The sequence below is a fragment of the Acanthisitta chloris genome, unplaced genomic scaffold (assembly GCF_000695815.1).
Source record: "Acanthisitta chloris isolate BGI_N310 unplaced genomic scaffold, ASM69581v1 scaffold12066, whole genome shotgun sequence".
Lineage (NCBI taxonomy): Eukaryota > Metazoa > Chordata > Aves > Passeriformes > Acanthisittidae > Acanthisitta > Acanthisitta chloris.
Genome location: NW_008678740.1, coordinates 5775 through 27418, shown reverse-complemented (window position 1 = coordinate 27418; position 21644 = coordinate 5775). Strand labels below are relative to the sequence as shown.

Here is a 21644-nt window from a genome sequence, read left to right as displayed (position 1 = left end):
CCCCGCTCTCCCCGGGCAGCGTGGGCCGAGCGGAGCGGGCTCCTCCTTAAGGCAGCGGGCAGGTAGCCGGTGTCTGTCGGTGTGGGCGAAATGGTGTTCGTTTGAACTAACTCTCTTGACTGTCAGGAAGTGTACACCTTCGTACAACCAGTGATAGGACCTGAGGGAATGGCCTGAAGCTGTGTCAGGGGAGGTTTAGGTTCGGTGTTTGGAAAAGGCACTTTACCCGGGGGGTGGTTAGGAACTGGAACAGCTCCCCAGGGTCGCAGCACCAAGCCTGACAGAGCTCAAGAGGTGTTTGGACAGCACTCTCAGGCTTATGGTGTGATTATCAGGGATGTTCTGTGCGCGGCTGAGTTGGACTAGATGATCCTTGTGGATCCCTTCCAGCTCTGAATATTCTGTTGTATGTTATATATTCAATTCTCTAAGCAATGCTGAAACCTCTCTTCAGGCATTTCCAGATCTTGGTTTTATTTGTCCGACAAACTCTAATTTTTTTTAATTTTTTTCTCCAAAGCTTTCCCTGCGGAAGAGCTATCAGTGAAGGGACGTCTGGTAGGTTGACAGCTGGGTGTGGCTGATGTTTGCAATAAAACATGATTCAGGATGTGCTGCTGGGTTTGTATGTGGAGATTAGGAAGTAGTCTGTGTGTGAGGTAAAGAAAGTAAAAGGCGATTTAAGGGGAAGAGAAGCAAAGCGAGTGAGCAGACCTGTAGAGTATAGAAGAACATCACAGTTTGTTTAGGCTGTTTTAAAACCAGTGCTTTTGAGGTCAAAGGGCTGCAAGAGTGTGGGGTCACTTCTAAGTAAGGTAAGAATGGAAGGGAACCAGTTTTCATTGTAGCAATGAAGCTTCATCCCTTCTGACACCTGAAGTCTGTTTTAAGGATGTTGCTTCTAAGCATTAAGTGTGTGAAGTCTTCTGTCTCAGTGGAGGTATTGGGATAAGGGACCTGCTCTTTTTATCCTGCTGATAATATTGATTGATGTTCATTAAATAATGCTATGCAGATGTTACCAGGCATTACTGGCATCAAACTTGTGCCTCAAGGCAAAATGCTCACTGACCATCAGTGTAAGATCATCCTGTTTAATATGGGCTGAATCTGTGTGGGACATTTGAAAGGAAAGGGAAGCCAGAAACCTGAGGTAGTTTTGTATGCAGCACACATGATGTTTTCAGCAACTGGGTGGTTCTGGAACTGTGCTGACAAGGACACTCCTGGGGATGTCAGTGAAAAGGAAAACCAGCTGTGTTCATTCTAGCATGCTGTGGAGGGCAGGGAAGTGTGCAGCACATATAATTAAGGGGTGGAATTTGAGGAGAGGAATATTACATTTTAATTGGTAGTGTTGCATGAAAAGTAATGTCTTAATGTAGCCTTAATCCATAATTTTACCTACTGTTTATTTATGAAGTGTAACAACTTCAAAACCCAAGCTTGTTAGTACAGGAAGAATCAGAGCCTTCTGCCTGATTGGCTTTGGAATATTAATCCAGCCACCTGTCCTAATTTAGCTCTGAAGGAAGCACTGATGACACTGAAAACTCAATTAGATATCTCAGTAACAAAAACCACATTCATGATCAAATTATTATGATAATTCATTCATACAGATTATGTATTGTAGCTTGAGGTTTATGTTGACAACTTCTTTTAATTGACAGCTCTTAACGTTTGGGAAAAAGCAGAAAAATGGCATCAGAAGACATCGCTAAGCTTGCAGAGTCACTTGCTAAAACCAAAGTGGCTGGTGGACAGTTGAGCTTCAAAGGCCAGAGCCTTAAACTCAACACAGCTGAAGATGGTAAGAGAAAATACCCTTGTGTTTGTGAGGTGTCTCCCTGAAATTGTAGAATCGTGTGGTAAACCTCTGGCTAATCCTGCATGGACAAGTACATAATACAAGAGTCGTTCAACTACAGCTGCTTCTGATGGAGATGTTTCCTTCCCTTCTGGTGCCCTGCATTGATCTGGTGCCCTGGCCATGCTGCAGCTGCCAGAATTGGGGTTCTGGCCCCTGGTTTGTAGTTGTTGTATTCTTGGTGTTCTCTTTAAGTGCTTTTGACAGTCACTGTGCATCAGAAGTCAGTGCTCCTTTTGAAAACAGCAAGCAAGTGGATCACAGCTCTTGAAACAAGACCTGCACAGAGGAATGGGCTGATACATTAGTCTACTGCAATAGTTCAGTTTCTTTCCAGGTTCTGACCTATTTGTTAGATTCTTACTTTATTTTTTTTTTTCTTTGCTGTGTTTCTTTTCCTCCATTATCACTCACTGGTGTATGTATGTTTCACGATAAAAAAGCCTTGTAGTGGCTGCTTATGCAGTAAACATCTGGAGGAAGTATATATATTCTTAGATCAACATTTCTGCCACACCAAGAAACAGCATGTTTCTATTTGCTTATAGTGCTTACCTGTTTTGCTGATTCCAGAGGTGATGCTTTTTTATAGGTTGCTTTAGTAGTTCAGAGCTACTAAACTATGGGAAAAAGCTTTGGAGCCTGGGAGTGATACTAGTGCCCACTGACAGGGGAGACTGCAGCCTGTTCCTGTGCCTTGCATAGGATTGCTCTGGAGTTAAATTATTCCACTGTGATGTGTGCTAACCAGGCGTCTACTTTTGCCAGTCAGTGGGAACTTCTTCCTGTTGATGTGGCACCAGTTCCCATCAACTTTTAACTTAGTCCTTGTACCTTTGTAGGCACATGCACTCTAGCTCCTAAACCATATGCTGAATGGCAGAGGAATTTTACTTAGGAAGTAAGAAAACCTACTTTTTCAAGTAGGAGGATTGCTATCAGAATAGAACTATAAAGACCTGATGAGAAGGCAGGGTAGGGGATGAAGAGCATTCTCCAGCGACCCGATGCTTTAGCTCTGTTCCTATTGCTATTTCAGGGTCCTTTCACATAACATTGTTCAGCTGGTTTTTGCTAAGGGTAGAGTTAAGCAAGTATTGCTGGATCAGAGGGTTACTGTGGCACCCAAGATGATGGTTGAAAGACTAACATCACTATCTGCTTTTTCCAGCTGAAGAAGTGATCAAGCAAATCGAGGAATTTGATGGCCTTGAAGCCTTGCGCCTGGAAGGCAACACAGTAGGTGTGGAGGCAGCCAAGGTCATTGCAAAAGCCTTGGAGAAGAAATGTGAGCTCAAGGTGAGATTCTCAAGTGGGATGCAGTCAAGGGGAGGCAGTAACATGGAAATACTGAAGGCCTGTCTAGGCTCTTCCTGCAGAAGTCTGCCTTGGGTTAGCCCTGAAGCTTGCTTGATGGCTCTTCCAGTAGGAAGAGCAACCACACAAAAATACAGCGTAACTTGGGGATTTTTGGGGATAAGGGGAACAGTTTCTGTATTCCTAACTGTTCCTGTTTAGAAGTCTTTCAGTCTTAAATCTGGGAAGCTGTGTCAGGAAGAGCCTCTCTGCAGATGCAGCATCAGTAAACAAAGAAATATGGCAACAAAACCGTTAGTTCTTCAGGGAGAGCTGGGGCAGATCTTCTGGAGAATGAGCCTTCAGAGAAGGTCTGAATAGGGAGAAAATAATGGAGGAAATGCACCGTGAGGTGTATCTGTGCCCAAGCTATGTTTACCCACTATTGCTCTAGCCTAATGTTAAGGGGATGCTTTGCTGCTGGAGACACTGTCCCCTGAAGGAGTGTGATCTGAAACACTGATACACATTAGTCACCCAAGTGTGGCTTCTCAAGCAAATTCAGATTGTTTAGCTCCATACCTTAGTAAAATCAGCATTCCTAATGTATCCTTCAGTTTCCTGTTCCTTTTTTCTGTGGTAATTTTCTCAGCAGAGAAGAATTCCAACTTGAATACAAGCAAGCATTCTTGTATGGTGGTGTTCATGGTGTGCATTTCAGTGGCTTTATGTCCTTGCGAGTGAAGTGATTGTAACAGTAGTTCTTGTAGCTCTTTGGCACAGTCAAATGATGACCCAAGGGAAGGCAGACAGCATTAAGCTGTTCCCAGTGAGGTAATGCAACTTATATGTGTAAGCCTCTATACAACTGTGTTGACCTAAATATTTTAGTGGTTTCTATCTGTATGTTTCTTATTTTAGAGATGTCATTGGAGTGACATGTTCACAGGAAGGCTGAGGTCTGAGATCCCTCCTGCTTTGGTAAGTAAAAACTGGATCTGAGACTTCTGACTAATATAACCTGTTTTCTCACCTGTCATGCTTTTTGTGGGAGTATGTTTTTTGGTGCAGAGCTGATCCTTCTCTGCACTGTTAACACTAAATATCTCAGAATAGGTGAGTGATTCTTTTTTGCTCCTCCTGTATGAAGTGGAGAAGAGTTGCTAAAAGGATAAATGCAAGTCCATGCTAGTGAAGGAGCTTGTCCCTTGGGAAAACGTCTTCATGATCTGATAAACAGAATGAGAGCTAAGCTTTCTTAATAAATCATCTGGCCATCTTCTCCAAGACCGTTAAGAGATCCTTGCCTCCTTGAGTCCTATGAAGCAAGAACATGATGAACTCAACAGAATGAAAACAATTTTTCTTTCATCAGTGTAGAGGGGGAAACTGACTTAAAGTATGTATTCGACCTAAAGGGATAGGATTGTTTCTTAGTAATTACTTATGGTTATCTTTAGCTTAATCTGCACAACTTCCTCTCTGGATTTAGCTGCAAAGTTTTCTTTCCCCATGCAGCTTTGCAGAATATCTTCAAAGTGGAAAATTTTTGCAGCATCACTGTCATACCTAGCCACTGCAGCGATGCTGTCACTAAAAGTTAATTCACGCCCACCCACTCACTGCCATCTGTTTCCTTACAGATCTCTTTGGGGGATGCACTCATCACTGCTGGAGCCCAGCTGGTGGAGCTGGATTTGAGTGACAATGCCTTTGGGCCAGACGGTGTGCGTGGCTTTGAGGCTCTGCTGAAGAGCCCTGCATGCTACACTCTACAGGAGCTCAAGCTCAATAACTGTGGCATGGGCATTGGTGGTGGCAAGGTAAGGGTTGTCCCCCTTTGGGAATGAGGTCAGAGCCAGGACTTGGTTTCAGACTTGCCTGCACAGTATGACAGAATGGCTGAGTTTGGGAGGGATCTTTGGTGATTGTCAACTCCCCTGCTCAAGGCTACTAGACTTGGTTGTTCAGGCTTGTGTCTAGCCAGGTTTTGAATATGGAGACTTCACAAGCTCCATGAGTAGTCTATCCTAATATTTAATAACCCTTACAGTAAAAAAAGAGGGGTTGTGTTTAAATAGTATTTTCTGTGCATCGTGTTGTGTGCGTTTGTCTGGCTCTGTCTTCTTTACACCAACTTCTTCCCTTGTCCTGTGCTAGCTGTTCTTACATGTGGACTGTATGTACCCCAGAGCCTTCTCTTCTCCAGCCTTAATAATTCCAGCTCTCAGCCCTTTCCCAGTGAGTAGAATTCTCCAATTCCTTAATCATCCTTTGGACCCTTTGCTGGACTCCTCCCAGTTTGTCCATGTAGGAGCCAGGAATTGAACACAGTACTTGGATGCATTTCACAGGGCTGAGTAGAGAAGGATCACTAACCTGCTGTCATTGCTTTTCCCAAGGCAGCCCAGTAGACTTTCTTTGCTTGAAGTGCTTATTATAGAGTCATGGAATCAGCTGGGTTGGAAGAGATCTCAGATTGTAGAGTCCAACCCTACTGTTGTTACTAGAGCATGGCACTAAGTGCCACATCCAGTCTCACCTTGAAAACCTCCAGGTGAATCCACCACCTCCCTGGGCAGCCCATTCCAATGCCTGATTCCTCTCTCTGTAAAAAATCTCTTCCTAGTATCCAACCTAAACCTCCCCTGGCAGAGCTTGAGTCTGTGCCCTCTTGTCCTACTGCTGGTTGCCTGTGAGAAGAGACCAGCCCCCCCCTGACTCCAGCCTCCTGTCAGGGAGTTGTAGAGGGTGATAAGGTCTCCCCTGAGCCTCCTCTTCTCCAGGCTAAACAACCCCAACTCCTTCAGCCTCTCCTCGTAGCCCCTGTGCTTGAGTCCCTTCACCAGCCTCATTGCTCTTCCCTGGACCTGCTCCAGCACCTCAATATCCCTCCTGAACTGAGGGGCCCAGAACTGTACGCAGTATTCAAGGTGTTGAATTGCTATTGTTGTAATTGCTCACTCATAGTCAGTTTCCTACCCACTAGGACTCCCAGGTTCTTCTCTGCCAAGCTATCTTTGTCCCAAGTTGTGCCCCGGTACTTAAGGCTATTTCTCTCCATGTGCAGGACTGCATGTTTACCTTTAAACTTAGTTTCTTGTTGTTCTATTTTTCCAGTCTCAAGATCTTATCCCTCTACATGCTTTCACTGATAAATTTTGGAAGTGTGAAGATGTTATGTTTTTCCAGGACAGGAAAACAGTTCTATCCTAAACTCTATATTCTATGTCAAGAGAGCTAGTAGCCTTGGATTTGAGTGAACATTATTGCCAAGGCTAGCACTGAAGGGATGCCTGTTGGATGAAACAAAACTGGGACTGTCATGATTGCCAAGGCTCTAGATGTTTACCTCTTTAAGAACTAAATGTTCTTAGTGGCTCAGTGTGTTCCAGTGTTGCAAAATTATCAATTCTTGCTTACGGCTGTGGTGTGCGGATGTTGTAGGCACAGACAGTTTTATTCTATACCCTACTGGAGAAGCAGGTACATTTCAGTGGTGACCAAAGTATTTCTTGGGAGCTGGATCTACAAAACACAGTTGGATTCTTCTAGAAGGAGATGCTGAGGTAGTATGAACTGCTTTGTTTTATCATGTTGCAAAATTATCAATTCTTGCTTACGGCTGTGGTGTGCGGATGTTGTAGGCACAGACAGTTTTATTCTATACCCTACTGGAGAAGCAGGTACATTTCAGTGGTGACCAAAGTATTTCTTGGGAGCTGGATCTACAAAACACAGTTGGATTCTTCTAGAAGGAGATGCTGAGGTAGTATGAACTGCTTTGTTTTATCATTAGATACTGGCAGCTGAAAGAGTTGGAAATCAAGTGCCCAAGGCAAGCCTCTTGCTCTGAAAATATTTGTGGCTGGCAGAAATCGTCTGGAGAATGATGGTGCCACTGCCCTGGCTGAAGCCTTTGGGGTAAGTACAAAACCAGAGCTTCTTGACAGCGAATTGGAGCAAGGTACGATCCACTGCTAGTGTTGATAATGCACACAGAGCTTGGAGGCAGTAGCTGGTGGTTGGTTCGCTGAAGTTGCGATGTTGTTTGCTGCTGAAACAAATCTTCAACAAATGCAATTAGAATTGATGACTGTTTACATGACCTAAATTTCTGAACACATAACTAGTGGCTGTGTAAAGTAGTTACTTGAGGGAGAATTAGTCATCTCTTGAGTAATTTAATAGTAGTCCTATTCCTTTTCCTCCCTCCATCCTAATGGAAGTTGTTTGGCACTGGGGTGGGTATACCAGCTGACCTCTCGAGTGCTACTTTGTCTAGTTGTTCAGTCATTTGGCAAAAGCAACCCAATGGTTTTTTGCTAGGATTGTCTGGTCAGGGCTCGAACTGCTGCCTAGTTTTCTCTGGCTGTCACTGGCTGACTTGCACTTTTCTTGGAGGAAGAGAATTCACTGTGGTTGAGGCCACCTAATTCCCTTTTCTTTCCTCAGTTGCTGCTAGGAGTGACTTCAGAATTATGATGCATATTGTCAGATATAAACCAGTAATTTTGCAGGTTACAGGTTAACTTTTTATGTTTAAAGAACCATCTAGGTGTGCTTTTTGACAATCATGGCAAAAACAAGATGTTTTTTTAAAATACTTGAGTGCATAATGAAGTGATTCATAGAGAATTAAGACTGAATGGCACTACCAAAATGGGATTAATTACAGTGTCTTGTGACATGCTGTTTAGTCTGTAAACAGGGTTTATACTTTCTTACATGTTTGCTTCTGCAGTAGGGGCAAAATGCAGATCTTAATTAGAGAAGTACCATAAGCAGTCATATTGCACGGTCTGTTTCTGTGCTGTTGAACCACAGCTGATGAATTTTTGTGAGTTATTTAGAGCAGGCATACTAGGAGGATGATACTTGTGACTCTCTGAATCGGGGCTTTGTTTTAATCTAACACTTGCCACGAGCCTGCAAGTTCACCCAGATTTGTGACATAATTGCTGGCAAACAATTCTCTGTAGAAGAACTGGTGCGATTTTGAAACTCGAGCAGTTTTAACCCAAAGAGGGTAGCAGTGTACTCTGAAGTTGAAGTACATCTTCTAACAGCTTTTTTTTTTTTTCCCCCCTGTCTGCATCCTATCCCAGATCATTGGGACTCTGGAAGAGGTCCACATGCCACAGAATGGAATTAACCATCCTGGCATAACAGCACTGGCTCAGGCCTTTGCTATCAACCCACTGCTTAAAGTCATAAACTTGAATGACAACACCTTCACAGAGAAAGGAGCTGTGGCCATGGCAGAGGTGAGTTGTTCGAAGCAGGTGCTTTGGGCTTGTCTTCTGCCTCCAGTCTCTTCAAGTACAGTTATCATTAGCACTTTTGGGTCAGTGGAACCTCATGCCATGTTGCAATGGGAAAGATGACATGCCAGAAGGGATAGGATGTTCATTTACTTGCATGTCTCTACTTTTACATTTGTGCTGTGCTTTTCTGCAGACCCTGAAGGCTCTTCGGCAGATTGAAGTGATCAACTTTGGAGACTGCCTGGTGCGTTCCAAGGGTGCTGTTGCTATTGCTGATGCTGTTAAGGAAGGGCTTAATAAATTAAAGGTACTGTATTTTTCCTGTCCAGTTCCCACTTTCTGTATTTCTGTCCTTTTTTTCTACCACGACTGAGTATTTTGAAGTAGGATTCATTTCAATCCAGGCTCTGTGCTCACAACTGAAAAGCAATAAACTGTTGCAGATCAGTGGTATCACTGCATCTAGCTGTGGCTGTTCTACATCTACCTGTGATCTGTTCAGTCTCTGCTTGATGTTTTTGAAGCTGTTGGTTCAACTCAACAAGTACTATTCAAGAAATCTGATAATGGAAGCTTCTGCTTTTAGAACCTCTCAGTCATGAGTGGGGACTGACATGTCTCTCTTCATGAACACCTTGTAATCTCTTCTTTTTGGAATTCATACAGTTAATGGTTTTTCTTTGTAGGAGGCCTATCAAAGGTCCGGGTATTTTTAGTTTTTGGCAATAGCGCAACCTCCTACATCAGTATTTGCACAGGATTTGAATCTGACAACATTCTAGACAGTCTGAAGTCCAGTCAATAACACAGGTAAACTAGGATCTCTAGAAACACCTGCTGTGAGTCACAACCACACTGAGACAGATGCTGAACACAATTCCTAAAACTGCAGTCAAAGAAAAAATTTCAGCTGAGTTCTGATATCTGTGTATATGAACCTGGTGCAGAAAGAAGTAGGTTCTTTGGGGTGTGCTTAGGCTTCTGCTGGTTCTACTGGAAGTTATATCTGAATCTCCCAGGAAAACCTGAGTAATGAGGATATCAAGATGAACAGCCAGAAGTTAAATCTGTTGTTTTTTTCTTTTTTCAGAGCAGAAATAGTTGAGGGAGGGCAGCATGAAGCAATCACAGCTGGTGCATTCTGTTCAAGGACTGCTTCCCTTCTGCTATTAATATTAAATCTCTTGGGAAAGGATTGATTGAGCACAAGGTGGAAAGGTGGGGGATGGTGCCTGGCTGTTGTATAACTTTACTCTTACTAGTGTGTCCACGTGGTTTCTCTGCTGGCTTTGTCTGGCAGATGTAGAACCACTTATGGCTTGCCTTTTAAAGGCCTTAACTTGCAAGCAAAGAGTCAAAAGCAAATGTGGAGTTTTAGTATAGTAGCTACCCTTCTTCAGTTAGACTTACTGGAGTGTGAGTTCTGGAGTGCTTTTGTGAACCTTGATAAGTGAAGACCTCCAGTCAGCTGATTGTTAAGGACTGAAGTGTCTGTTGCCTTTTAGGTAGGCAGTGATCTCTAGGTACTTTAAAATAGTTACCTTTAACAGTGCTGCTCTTACCAACAGTATGTTTCAAAATGTGCCTTTTAGGTGTATGAGGTAGGAGTATGTGTCATGTTTTACTTTCAACTAAAAATACTTTTTTTGTTGAGAGCCTCTTCAAATGAGAGTCTTTTGAGGGCACTTAAGAGTACATCAAATTTATGGGATGATGGATGTTAATAGGAATTCTGCAAACAAATGTTTTTCTTCTTAGGAACTGAATTTGTCTTTCTGTGAGATCAAACGAGATGCTGCTCTGACTGTTGCTGAAGCTATTGAAGATAAAGCAGAGTTGGAGAAGTTGGATCTCAATGGTATGTAGTGCTAGATCAAAGTATGTCTAGTTTGGTTCCAATGAGAAACCACTAGGAAGAATGTTGACAGAATCACATGTTCTTGTCTTGCAGTTGTCAGCATTTAAGAAATGGTAACCTGAGAGTAGCTGAACTTGCATGACCTTGGGACAGGAAGCAGTTAGATCCTGAAAGTTTTCTTAAACCATGAACTCAGTTAATTGTTAAGCATTTTTGGTACATGTTGTAAGGTGGAAAGATTAAACTAATATCTATAGCCGTTCGCAGAAGAACTTTTCAGTTGTTCAGTGTGAACTCATACTTCATACTTGCAAGCACAAACCTGTGTTCATCTCTGCAGAAGAGTGGGAGAACTTTGGCTGTTGTTGACATTTGCTGTTCATACCTTGGGTCACAGCATTTCACTGATGCGGTGTGTCCTTGTTGTGGAATCACTGAGAACAAGACCTGTTTATAGAACTAACAAGAAGTCTCTCAAACACACCCTGAAAAATTAGGGGATTTTATGTCTCCAAGCATTGTGTAATGCTGCTGTTTAGCAACTGTTTGATTGTCTAACTGCAGCCTGTGTTGCTGCCCCTAAGGTGTTGCATAGAAATGGCTGATAACTGTTCAATTTCAGAAACAAGAGATAAGAATATACAGCTAAATCCTCAAGCACAAGCTTGTGTGCATCTGAGTCTCCTTTCTTTCCTTTCTCAACCTAGGTAACTATCTGGGAGAAGAGGGTTGTGAACAACTCCAGGAGATCCTTGAAAGTTTCAATATGGCAGCTGTGCTGGGATCTTTGAGGTAGGCAGGGTACCAGAGTCTAAATCAGATTTTCTGATGACTTTCATCAACACTTTCCTTTGCCTGTCTCACTTTAAAATAACAACTGTATCATTGCTGATGGATGTTAGTTGGAATGTAGAGCGCAGCCAAGGGATTCCATGAGCAGGGTATTACCTTGTGTGGTGTTCTCATTGATGGACTTATCTTAGTGTCAGTTATTGGTTGTGTTAATCAGTGTTTTTGCTGTTGCCAACTGAGTGACTGAAGCCTGAGTGTCCTCTCAGTCTGTTGTAGGTGAGATGTGCTTCTTGCAGTAAGACTTGAGGAGAGGCTGCTCTATTGTTCTTGAAAAACATGTTTTGAGTGCCAATGTACAGGAATTGCAAGTATGTAATTAATGTAATGCATAACACTCAAACCTTAGTGATGATGATGAAGATGATGATGATGATGAAGAAGAGGAGGATGAAGAGGAAGAGGAGGAGGAACAGCAACAGCTGAAGGAGAGAGGGGAGGAAGAACAGGAACCTCTGACACCTAAGAAGATAATTGATTCACAGGTAAACTTACTTCCAGATGGATTCCTGTTTCCTCAGCTGGAGGAGAGTAAAGGAGGAAATGAGATCTGGAGTGAGTCTGAACTTGCAGTGCTGGCAGTCATTCACATTCCTGTGTGGGCTGGCACTGCTGCAACAAGGAGATAGAATTCAGGAAATAAAGAAAATGGATTACTTGGAAAAAGGTGCTTTGTTGAAGTGTGCATGTGTACACGTGCATGGAGAGAGAGGCTGAATAGTGGTTGTAGCAACACATGGATGGAAATTCTTCCTGTGTTCAGAGAGTGGTGGGAGCCTTGTACATGCAATGCCATGCAGTCTTGTTGGCATATTCAGGCTATTCCAACTTCAGGCTCATCTCAGCCTCAAACAGTTTTCAAACAGAACAAATTCTGACATGATGTAGCTGTGTCCTGACCTGTCCCATGTGCCTCTGGTGAACCAATTTATCTACTTGTAAGAGTAAACTTGAGTTGGAATTTGTGTATTTCAGGCTTCAACTCCAGTGCCATCTCCTCCTGTGGATGTTGCCACATTTCTTGCTTTCCCATCACCAGAGAAGTTGCTGCGACTAGGACCGAGGTGCTCTGTGCTGATAGCTCAGCAGGTAGGTGAGATAGTTGTCTGTACTTCATTTTTCTCTCAGAATCATTTAATCCCCAGAGGTGATAACTTCTTGAGACCTGGATTTCCATCTTCTCTCCAGTGGTCCCAAGGAACTTGGGGACCACTGCAGATGATGCAATTAATGCTTATAGTGGCATCAGAGCTTCTACATAAAGTAATTTTGTTGGTGTTGCTTGTGCCCTGTGGTATGGCCAAGGCAAAGCTGATGTCGGTCAGCTGAAGGCTGTGATTGTTGCCACAGCTCTAGCAGAGCCCTGTGTTCTGTAGCTGGTGAGCAGTGAACTGATTTCTTAACTTTTTTCTCTTTCAGACAGATACATCTGATGTAGAGAAAGTAGTTGCAACTCTCCTAAGGATATCCTCAGTCTTCAAAGATGAAGCCCCAGTGAAAACAGCAGTGCATGAAACAACAGGTGCCTGAGCCTTTCTTCACTTTATGATATGACCTGTGTCAGTGCTGAGGACACCACTGTGATGTGGGGGAAGGACCTGTGGGCCAGGCCATTGGGCCTTTTTGTCCCTGGCAGATGAGTTACCCAGCTGTGCCATGCTGTGGTGTGGAGTGAAAGCAGAGATTCATTTTGAACTTGGCATATCTTGTGCTGCCAAAGCCTGGTGGTGATTGTTGTAGCTGCTGTCCTAGTGGGCCTGTGCTGCCCTTACTGCATCTCCTCAATGCTAAGCTGTCAGTAGCCAGTAGTTCTGTGTTCCAAGGTCAGTTACTTTTTCAAGGCTATGTATTTAAAGAGTATTTTGCAGGAAGTGCGCATTACACACTGTACTTCTCCCAGTGTAGTCTTATGAGAGTGTAAAGAGATCTCTTAGTTGATGTCTCCTTATCAGTCTGAAGCATCTTTAATTTCTTCAGGAAACAGATTATTTCCAACATGGAACAAGGCACAGAAGCTAATGTACAGACAAAGGGCTGTTCCACACAGACTGTGGAGCAGTAGTTTGGGTCAGGTTCAATGAGCATGTGGACTAATAGCATCCCTTCATGTTCTTGCTCAGAAACAGGAATTTCCAAACAATCCCAGGCATCTGACCACTGCCTATCATCTTTTTCAAATCCCCCAGCAGGACAGTTCTCCCACACATGAGCTATGTATCAGTATTGTGCGAAAGAACTGGAATGATTAAGTTTGGAATTTCTTTGCTTTGGAATACATAGGCATGGTCTAACTGCTAGGTGTTGTCTGCAAAACAGTAATGCAGTGGTTCTCTGCAGTTGGTTATGGGTCTAATCAGTTGAAAATAGTCAGCTGGCACCTCACTGACCTAGTGTACCTTGGTTCATGCCCATTGTGGGTTGTCTCCAATAAAAGATGGAGCATGAGATATCCCTGTTATCTGAAGTGTGCTTGCATATGTATTTATAGCTGTTCCCTACTTCTGCTCCTTCAAGAAAGGCAGAACCCAGCAATTACTTTCCTTCCATAAAAGTAACCATGAGCTGACAGTGAGGTCCCTGATTAATGCCTGGCACTGTTCTACAGCCACTCTAGTGAATTCAGCCTGTTCTAAGAAACCAGAGAGGCCAGAGGTGAAAAATGAGTGCCTTGCCTACCTTGCAGACATGAGAGGTTAAATCACTGGTTTGCCTGTAGCTTGTGGCAGAATACTGGTCCCAAGTGAGCCCAGAAAACAGCTGAACAAATTCTCTCATTGTGTTCTCATTCCTTGTGGTTTCAAATGAGAGGTGAATTCTTGCTGGCCTTTAAAAAATCAAGGCCCTGACTCTTGGTGCTCTGCTCCAATAGTTCATGTTTAGATGTGTGTATGCAGACAGCTTGCATGCTCAAATGCATTGAGCAGAGCATCTGGTGGTGCATAGGACTGAGGTCAAATTGCACCTGAAGCTTGGCAGTGTGGGAATTTTGGTGTGGTGTTTTGTTGGATTTTATTTGTTTGGGTTTTTTTTCTTCTGTGTACTTCAGGACATACTTTTACTTGTCTCAGTATTTCAGAGATTATACCTAGTCCCTGCAGACACAACTGAAACCTTTACAGATACTACATCCCAAAAGTCCTTTAACAGCTGATGATCCCTGCGGTTATGTGTGATCGATCTTGGTCTTGAAATCTGTGTCCTTTTTTTTCCATATTGTTAATATAATGTCCTTGTTTCTTTTTAGATGCCTTGATGAGAAAAGCCTTTGGTTCTGCCACATTTAATTCAGATGCATTTGTCACAACCCTCTTGGTCCACATGGGACTACTTAAGGTGAGGAAGCAGGAAAGAGTTAAGTTATGGTCTGTTTTGACTGTGGAAGACCAGACTGGCTGGGTTTTGGGTAATTATGTTGCCATGGAAGCAGCTGGGTGCCTGTGCATGCCTGATGTCCAGGGACAATGGAAGTCTGCAGGTCCAGCAGAAACTGCAAATTGCAAGGTTGCATTAGGATGAAGGAGGTGTCAACTCTCTGTACACATTCTGTTTAACGTGCTCTGCATTCTCAGTCATCCCCTAAAGGTAGGGAGGGTCAGGTAAGGCAATAGTGCTGCTGCTAGATTATGGTGTCTATAAAAAGACATGTCCAGGAGTCTAATCTACAATATTATTAGCTAGTGGAGTCCTTTAGGGCATCTCTTGGTAGGATCTCTTGGTAGCTTGGGGTCAAAAATGTGTATCCAGCTACTCATGCCACATCAGTAGTGTTCAACTGCATGCTTTGGAGTATCTTTGCCAAATGCTAGTGTTAAATATGTAGTTACATGGAGTAAACTTTCTTGTGAGAAAAGATAGAGGGTCAGTGGGAAAATTGACTTAGGATTAGGATACTTGTAGCTTTGCTTTCAGTAAGGTGGCTAGGAAGAGTTTATCTGCAAACCTAAACACCTTTGCCTGCTCATGCTGCAAGGGTTAATGTTTGTCACTGCCTCAAGGCCTGGAAACTGAGAATGGAAGCTTGGACCAAGACAGTTCTAAACTACAGAGTAGCCATAATTTGTTATAGCAGCCTGGTATTGAAGAGGTTTATGTACAGCCTTCTGGTTATATCCAGCTTGGGGTCTAGACAGCTGTTGACATGCTTGGACACATTTAGTTTCTTAAAAATCAATTTAGCATCTGTGTTCATTATGCACTGGACCAACACGAGCCTCCCACTTACCAGAGAGGTCAGTAGAACCAGAGGTGGCATTTTGTTTTGCAGACCAAAACAGTTTTGGGGACTGCCACCTACCTCTTGCCCATATAGAAAAGAGCAAATATGCATGTGGCACAAAGCACAGACTTGTGCTCCAGAAGAATTTTTTCAGGTCAGGAAGTGGCATTGATGATAAAACCCTGAGGATCAGCCAGTTGATTGTCCTCTGTGATATAGAGGACTGTTGATGAATTAGGCACATGTGTAGAGGGAGTGTACTGCCATTTTCTGTCCCACATAGCTAAAAGCACATGAGCAACAGATATTCTTAGCACCATGAAGTCCAGGGTCATACACCTAGGTCTAGATCCTGTCTGGAGGTGTGTTTTTTTTTTGTTGAAATATCAGTGGAGAAATAAATGAGAATAATATTAGAGTTGAGACATGTAGGTTTAGTTTCACAGCAAAGATAACTTATGCATCATGCAAGCAGAGGGTGTCTATTGGCTTTACCTTGTGCAGAATTGAGACCAGTCCTGTAAATACTGCATCACCTTCTGGAGGAAACCTGCCAAAGAACTGGAGGTGGTTTAAAAAAATTAGCTACAGAATAATACAAGGGAAAATTGTTAGGCAACTGAATTCTTTATGGATTAAGTCTGGTGAAAATCCTTAGACAAACACTTTGACACAGGGCCCCCAAGAAGGTTTGGCTGTTTCACTTGGAAGTTCATTCCTTTCTTTTCCCCATCACTGCTGCTGTCAATTGATAAGTACTAGGAAGTTCTTGATACTTTATTTCAGGTGCTGGGAGACTATGGAATTGGCTAACTTTTGCCTTGTGGAACATTGCAGTTAATCTAGTGACCAGCATTCTCTGCTACAGTGTGTGGGAGCACTTCATCCAACAAAGAATTCATTGCCACTGTGAGTTACAGTGGGTTAGATCAAATTGTGATTGTCTGTCTGACTTCATCTTCTTGTCCTTTTCTCAGAGTGAAGAGAAGATCAAAGCTGTTCCAAGCCTCTATGGTATTCTTATGACCTTGAACCATATGGTCCAGCAGGATTATTTCCCTAAGTCCTTGGTCCCAGTGCTCTCTGCTTTTGTCACAAAGTGAGTATTGTACTTGCCATGCAGTCTTCTCCATGGGAGCTAGTGCGACTGTTTGAGGGTTTATAGCTACAGGCAAACTGTTCTGATACAGCTCACTAAATATCTGTTCTGAAACTGAGGATTAGTAGTTTAATAGGCCTCTGCTTTATCTTGTTTACTCTAGTTTGTGAGGTTCAGAGTGGAAAAAAAATACCTTGGTCCTAAAGGACTAGTGGGAAGTTGGCTTTGCAAAGAAGTGGCTCTGAAGCAGAGATTGCTAATGCTTGTCACAGAAGAGGTGTTTTGAGCTTAAGGAAACCTGCTGGGTTTCTGGCCACTGCTTGAGTGAACTGTGAGTACACTGGATCTAACTGTGCCCTCCAAGTCATCTGTCTGAGTGTGAGGGTCAGCAGAGCTCTACCAGAATCGTCATGCTGTGTGACACTGAACACCAGCAGATGAAAACACTGCCAAACACAAAGACTGAATTTGTTTCTAAATGAAACCTCCTACTGTGAAAGCAACAAGGTTAGTGCTTTTTCTGTTAGCTAAATTGGAAGCATAAGCTGCTTTTACTGTCTGACTATACTGAATGTTATTTCTAGTACAGGTGTATAGGACAAACCCCTGTCCCCACCAGCTTTAGCTTCCTAAATGTATTAAATGACTGTGGAAGCAACATCTCTTCTGGATTAAATCAGTGTGAATTTCAGCAGTAATGAGATTTAGGGGAAAAATCCTGCCAAATAGACTCTCCCTCAGGAGAGGAAGGATTCCATACTACTATTCAGCAGTCAAGAGGAGGAACAGGCCCAAAGTGTCACTTTAGGCAAAACCAGCAGAAGTCTGAAATCCATTTGGAGCTTAGTGCTGTTTGGCTTAGCATAGACCATGTGCCATGTAGGATTAGAACAGCTTTTTAACAGGTTCTAGGATGAGGCTCAAGCCTTCCTGATTTTCATGGGGTGTTGCTAATAAGCAGATGCTTAAGATCTTTCACTGATGGAAGGCAAAGGCATGAGATACCTGTGGTCAGTAGGAAACATGGGCAGTAGGCATGCAGTCAAATACTAGTGGTCTGTCCTGGTTCTCCTGGGCTTGGAAGCTGGCCAGTTGTGATAAAGGGAAAGAACTTGTCCAAGCACTGGTGTGGCTGAACCTGTGAAAGCTGCTGTGTAGCAGTGGTATGTGCCCAGTAACCACCAGCCATGCTAAGGGCTGTTTTGGAAAATAAAATACACATGTGCAAATACCAACCTGGCAGCCCTTGTGGAACATCTTGTCTGCTGTCTCCCCTCTTTGGCTTGGTCAGGTTAAGAATTAGGCAGTTACAAGCCAATGATCATATGCTTTGTCAATTGAACAAATATACCTCCAACTCAATCATTATAGGTTTAAGCAAGAAGTATCAGGAGTTGTCATGGGAACTTGTTTAGACAGATCACTGAATTTCTGCTGTTTTAGCACTGCTGCTTGTGCCTGTGATCTTGGCTGTTGATCAAGCCCCAGCTATTAAAACAGGGAACTTAAACTGGTGGAATCTGAGAATACAGAAAAAGGGACTGTGGGTCAGGGCATTTGACTGTTCTAATTGCTTATGTCATGTTTCAGTGCCTGGAGTAGCCTCTTAATTCGACTTGATGTGTCCTTCTAAACAAATTTTGCTCACAAAAGACACTTGTGCCCCCTCTGCCTATATGTATGTATGTAGGCCTGTCCCAATAAATGTTTTCAACTGTAGATGATTGATGCTGTATGTGACAAAAAAATAAGAGTAAAATTCTTGTTTTAATGGATTCATCAACAAAAATCCCATTGAATCCAGAGCCAGCCTTTCACTGTAAGAACAAGAGGGGAGAGTCTCCCTCTGAAGTGTGAGATTGTTCAAAGGTTGTGTAAAAGCCAAGTGAGAGCCAAGAGCTTCTTGCAGTTAGAAGGCAGATCTGCCTGCCTGCCTGTGGATGTATTGATGCTAATGCCAAGCCTGCAGTGTCCCTGGTGCTATGAAATGCTTGGAGCTGAAGCTTTCTGATTTGCAAACCTCTCTGTTGCAAGGTGTGGGGTGTTACAGGGAAACTCATGTCCTGTGCAGCGCTATATACAAACATTACACCTTTGTGTTGTATGAATATATGTACTACTTAAAATGCTTTCCCTAAGGGAATTAAGGAACAGCTCTTAGATTATCATACAGACATCTGTAATCTGTTCAGGAACCACAGAGTCCAGTTAAAACAGTCTGTTGTGGGTTAACCCCAGCTGACAACTGAGCCCCACACAGTCCCTTACTCCCCCAGATGGGATGGGGAAGAGAAGCAGAAGAATAAAAGTGGGAAAACTCATGGGTTGACATAAAGAGAGATTAATAGGTAAAGCAAAAGCTGCTTGTGCAAGCAAAGCAAACCAAGGAACTCATTCACTGCTTCAGCTATCTCCAGGAAAGCAGGGCTTGATCATGTGTAACCTTCTTTTTGCTTTGTATGCTGAGCATGATGCCATGTGATATGGAATATACCTTTGGACAATTGGCATCAGCTGTCCTGGCTCTGTTCCCTCCCAGCCTTTCGTGCACCCTTGGCCTGCTGCTCACTGGTGAGGTGCTGTCAGAGGTGGGGGAGGCCTTGATACTGTGTGAGCACTGCTCAGCAGCACTGAAACATCCCTGTGTTATCAACACTGTTCTCAGCACCAATCCAAAACGCAGCCCTGTTCCAGCTACTACGAAGAAAATTAACTCCATCCCAGCCAAAACCAATACACAGCTTCTCCATTAACTTCCCCCACCTTGTCTCTTCTTGCAGTTGTCAGTAAAATCACATCCTAATCTTTAACTGGTAAACCTAGTAATATGCAGAGCTCATATGGCCTCTGTCTGCAACAAAACTGCTTCCACTTTGTCAAACCCACAGTTCCTTCACTTGCAGCAAACTGGTATGCATTTTTGTGATATTTTCTGTTTCTTTCCTTTTGGGTTGCAGTTAGCTCTTTTGGGCTTCCAGAGCTGTAAAGTTCATGTAGCTGCCTAGGCTAGAGCTCTGCTGCCTTTTGCTGCAGGGGGTTTACTTCTGGTATATACTCATTTTGCTTTCTTTTTGTGACAGTTTGAGATGTTGTAGGCCATGTTCTGTGCTCAATAAAATGATGGATGGATACAGACTGGAAGCAGCATCCATCTTACCCTGCTGCTGTCAGGCCTCGTTGTCTTGTCTTTGGACACAAGGGGGTGCTGTCAATCCACGTGTTCTTTTCCATGATTTTTTTGGTGGAAACACTGGAAGTATGTGGCTATCTGCTAGCCCACTTGTGACTTCCTGGAAGTGGTGGTGGGTTTGGGGTTCTGGGTTTTTGGTTGGGTGATTATGTGGTTTGTTTTTTTTTTTTAAACGCTGCTTTTTGCTGTTGAATTGCATCACATCAGTGGCCTCGTTCAACAGTCTAGCACAGAGTGCAGGCAGTTTAACTCCACAGCAAATAAGGAGATTTTTAGTGTTAGAGAAGGCTTGGTGTTAGGAGCGGAGGCTGGGAGAGCTTGGCTGTGATCAACAGCAACAGTTCAGGTTCTCTCATTCCAAAACCAGGCAGCTGCCTCAATGGAACCAGCCTCATTGCAAACAGGGCTGGGGCTGCCAAAGCTGGTGGCTGAAATGCCTCACCCTGCCATGCTGTGATTCTGTGACCCTGTTCAGTGTGAGGCATTGAATGGCTCTTGGGAGAATAAAAAGGATTAAGTCATCTCCCAGGATGTGTCTCTTTTAAACTGCAGCAGACATGGAGTGCTCTACCAGACAAATTCTGCAGCTACTGTTTGTGTGCTCTAAACCCAGAAATGCATTCCTTGTTCCTTGCTAGCTATTCCACTCTTTATTTCAGCTCACTCTTCTTTCCCCAACTGAGTAGGCTTCATTGCTATTCATCATTACAGGTTCCTTTGCTGTGGTGTGGTGGGAGAGAGGTAAAATTAATGATTTTCATTCTCAGAACACTGGAAAACATTGGATTAAAACACTTTGAAGGATGGATAGAGATTGTTAAAAGTTTCAATGATGCTTAGCTAACAGTTAGCCTGTGGGAACAAATATACATTACTGGGAGGTGATTGGAATGCTGGGGAACTTTAGCCCCATGTTAATCCTGCTGTGACTGTATTTCCATCATATAATTTCAAGGAGCAGATTATTCTGTGTGAGTTGGACCTTTCTGTTGCAGCCTTTGTGCTGTTCTGCAGATTCTGTGGGCTGTTTATAAGGCATCCTGAAAGGTGGCCCAGCAAAGTACTTGACCTCAGAGGAGGAAAGGACAGGAAGTTATGTTGCCTCTTTTTAAAGACTTAAAAAGCTCTCAGACCAAAGTCACCACCTGGCAGTGTTCAGAGCCAGGTTGGATAATGCCTTGAGCAACTTGGTCTAGTGGAAGGTATCCCTGCCTATGGCTCGTGGGAGGGGTTGGGACTAGATGATTTCTAAGGTTGATTCCTTAACATTCTAAGGTCTGTTCCTTAACATTCTATGATTCTATGATTTTTAACACCTGTTACAGGTTGTAGATAGCAGATGACTTGGTGAGAAAAGACTTGGGTGCAAGCAGGTTGTCACCAATGTTTTGGAGACCTACATAGTGAATCTTTCTTTAAAATCCCATTGCCAGAAGGGAGGGAAGAGGATTTCCACCCCCACCCACTTCACTCTATCCCAAATAGATGCTGGACTGCAGATAAGCAATCTGTTGCTATATTTTTTCCTACCTGTGGAAATAAACATTTGGATTTTTGGCCATTGTCTTCCTGACTTGGACTCAGCAACAGGAGAAGAGTTTTTCACAAAGATTTGCCTGGGAAGCAGTGGTCTGGGCAGCAATGAGGGAATGATTTCAGAAGAGGTAACTGAGGGGCAGAGGTGTAGGTTTTTGGGCATGCAAGCCCAGAGTGTTGGAAATAGTGTTTATTTGCTCATTCAAAGTCAGATACAAAAGCAGTTTTTAAAGTGTTTAAAATCTCTCTCTCCTCTTTCCACAGACCAAACCGTGCTCTTGACTCCTGTTCATTTGCTCGCCACATGCTCTTACAAACCCTCCACCAGCTGTAAGAGATGAGAGATCTCCCTTCCCTCATAGGATTGTCGTCAGCAGAGCACTCGGAGATGCGTGGTGGGAGAGCATCCTAGAGCCCATACAGACATGCTGTCCTTTTTCCTCCTTTCCCTGTAGGAAGTCTG

At 43.4% G+C, this 21644-nt stretch overlaps 1 protein-coding gene across 1 annotated transcript; it reads left to right on the top strand.

Moving 5' to 3' along the window:
* Positions 1-1701: 1701 nt before the first annotated feature.
* Positions 1702-21642, top strand: RANGAP1 (Ran GTPase activating protein 1). Its single transcript, XM_009077030.1, has 15 exons — positions 1702-1813; positions 3042-3169; positions 4088-4147; positions 4810-4989; positions 6983-7090; positions 8275-8433; positions 8627-8740; positions 10192-10291; positions 10999-11083; positions 11490-11625; positions 12116-12229; positions 12560-12662; positions 14385-14473; positions 16334-16455; positions 21446-21642. Exons 1-15 carry the CDS (start codon positions 1702-1704, stop codon positions 21513-21515), a joined length of 1680 nt encoding a protein of 559 aa, XP_009075278.1. The 3' UTR covers positions 21516-21642.
* Positions 21643-21644: the final 2 nt, after the last annotated feature.

Bases quoted from the DNA above. Each gene is read 5' to 3' on its own strand.
- RANGAP1 (XM_009077030.1), top strand. From the start codon at position 1,702: ATGGCATCAGAAGACATCGCTAAGCTTGCAGAGTCACTTGCTAAAACC. The intron at 8,741-10,191 runs GTACTGTATTTT...TTTTCTTCTTAG, and splicing joins AAGGGCTTAATAAATTAAAG to GAACTGAATTTGTCTTTCTG. The intron at 16,456-21,445 runs GTGAGTATTGTA...CTCTTTCCACAG, and splicing joins CTCTCTGCTTTTGTCACAAA to ACCAAACCGTGCTCTTGACT.